The sequence below is a fragment of the Fopius arisanus genome, unplaced genomic scaffold (genome assembly GCF_000806365.1).
Source record: "Fopius arisanus strain USDA-PBARC FA_bdor unplaced genomic scaffold, ASM80636v1 scaffold00061, whole genome shotgun sequence".
Classification (NCBI taxonomy): domain Eukaryota; kingdom Metazoa; phylum Arthropoda; class Insecta; order Hymenoptera; family Braconidae; genus Fopius; species Fopius arisanus.
This window is the reverse complement of record NW_011887800.1, coordinates 563,311-565,064: the sequence shown is the minus strand read 5'-3', so window position 1 is coordinate 565,064 and position 1,754 is coordinate 563,311. Positions and strand designations below refer to the sequence as shown.

At 37.2% G+C, this 1,754-nt stretch overlaps 1 protein-coding gene across 1 annotated transcript in view; it reads left to right on the top strand.

Moving 5' to 3' along the window:
* The window catches only part of Ino80 (chromatin-remodeling ATPase INO80), a 14,811-nt gene that overhangs the window by 6,715 nt on the left and 6,342 nt on the right, over positions 1 to 1,754 (top strand). The window contains exon 8 of the mRNA XM_011308675.1: positions 471 to 543. Coding sequence (XP_011306977.1) covers positions 471 to 543 — 73 coding nt within the window. The remainder of the gene's footprint in view (positions 1 to 470; positions 544 to 1,754) is intronic.

Here is a 1,754-nt window from a genome sequence, read left to right as displayed (position 1 = left end):
AAAAACGGAGCAAAATTATTGGAGGATCCTGGCATTTTCGGTCAGTAGATCAACAATTCGCCAGAAAACAACAAACCGGTAATTTTGGCTGAGAGGGGGCACGTCCTTAAGGATTTGCCACCACTAAATAAAGCTTTTATCCTTGACAATAAATTTTTCAAGACGTACATAAAATGTCATAAACATTCTCGTCCTAGCCAAATCGTTTTACAGTTATATTACGGGTGCAAGCAATAACTCAACGAGGTAATGGGAGAAAAAAAAATGTTGAGTAAAGCGGGAGCGGGAGTGGTGCCGAATCTTGAGTACGATCAGGCGGGTCTTTAACCGTTTACCTTCCGCCCCAGGGTGGAAAACCGTCAAGTGCATGAACGGAATACTCGAATTAATTTACATGCAAATATAATGCTAGTTGAGTTCGTTGCTCGCAGTACTGAATCTGCGTTTGGGCTTTTTGTTTCATGTTTCAGGGCGGACATATTTGTCTTTCTGCTGAGCACCAGAGCCGGTGGCTTGGGAATCAACCTGACAGCCGCAGATACAGTTCGTATTTCATGTTTTATACTTATCTAATTTTACAGCCACATCCAATATTCTCGAAAATCTAGTGACGATAGGAAATGTGGGTGTCCAGAGGCACTCACGGAACAATATATATGCTAATAATTTTGTGTCACATATATGGCATATATTACATTTTTTGCCGCAAATATATTTCATGTATGTATCAGATATATACCGAATAGATGTGCGGATAATTAATATACATTTTGCATATATACCGTTTTTCATGAGGGGCAGAGGTGCCAGGTAGCGGTTTTTTGGAAAATTTCTTCTTGATTTTATGCAGGCATGATCAATCGAGTCAAGTCGATAACGCCATTGATTGTTAATTTCACGGACTATGTTGTTCATAGCTCATTGAGACTTTGTCGTCATGTACTCTACACACCGAGAAATGTTCTCGTGAAACACGAGATTTGAAAACATAATTTACACTTTTGAACTCAAATCCCTGAAAAAATAGACCAATGGAAATTTTCCTTTGGTCTATTAAGTTGGCTGGGTTTTAACACGTTCTGGATGTGTGCGCCATTTTTTCCTGGTCTATTTCTTCCGCTTACCTTTGAAATCGTACCGCGAAAAATCGCGTAATTTATGATTTTTTAATATCGTAAATTAGAATTTCAAAAACGCGAATTATGTTTTCAAATCTCTTGTTTAATGAGAACATTTCTCTGTGTTCTTAGAAAATAAACGAAATGTTTGAAAAAAGTCGCGAAATGGTAATTCCGCATCCAAGACGTAATACTTTTAGGATTTAGGCAGCATTAACGGTATCATCGTGATTTTTATTCGAGAAATAAAATGAATATTCCGACATTCGCTGTCGAGGTGGGTGTGCCGTGCACCAAACCGAGACCCTCTCTTTTTTCCATTTGGTTTAACAACAACGTTGAAGAGTCACGGATAAACTTTTTGGTATTCACATCTATCGATTCAACAAATTTTATTCATTCTTTCCAGGTTATGCATATGGTAGTCAAGGAATTATCGTTCATCCAGTCGATCAATGGCAATATACATGAAGAATTCAGCATTCTCGCACAAATCTTCGTGATCTCTGTCCCTATTATGTAAATTTTTTTTGGAGTTTCGCGCTCGATGAAATATATTTTCTATGATATTTCATAATTCAATAACTTATCACCATCATATGTAATATTTGTGTGACTGCTTTTCAATATTTTGTA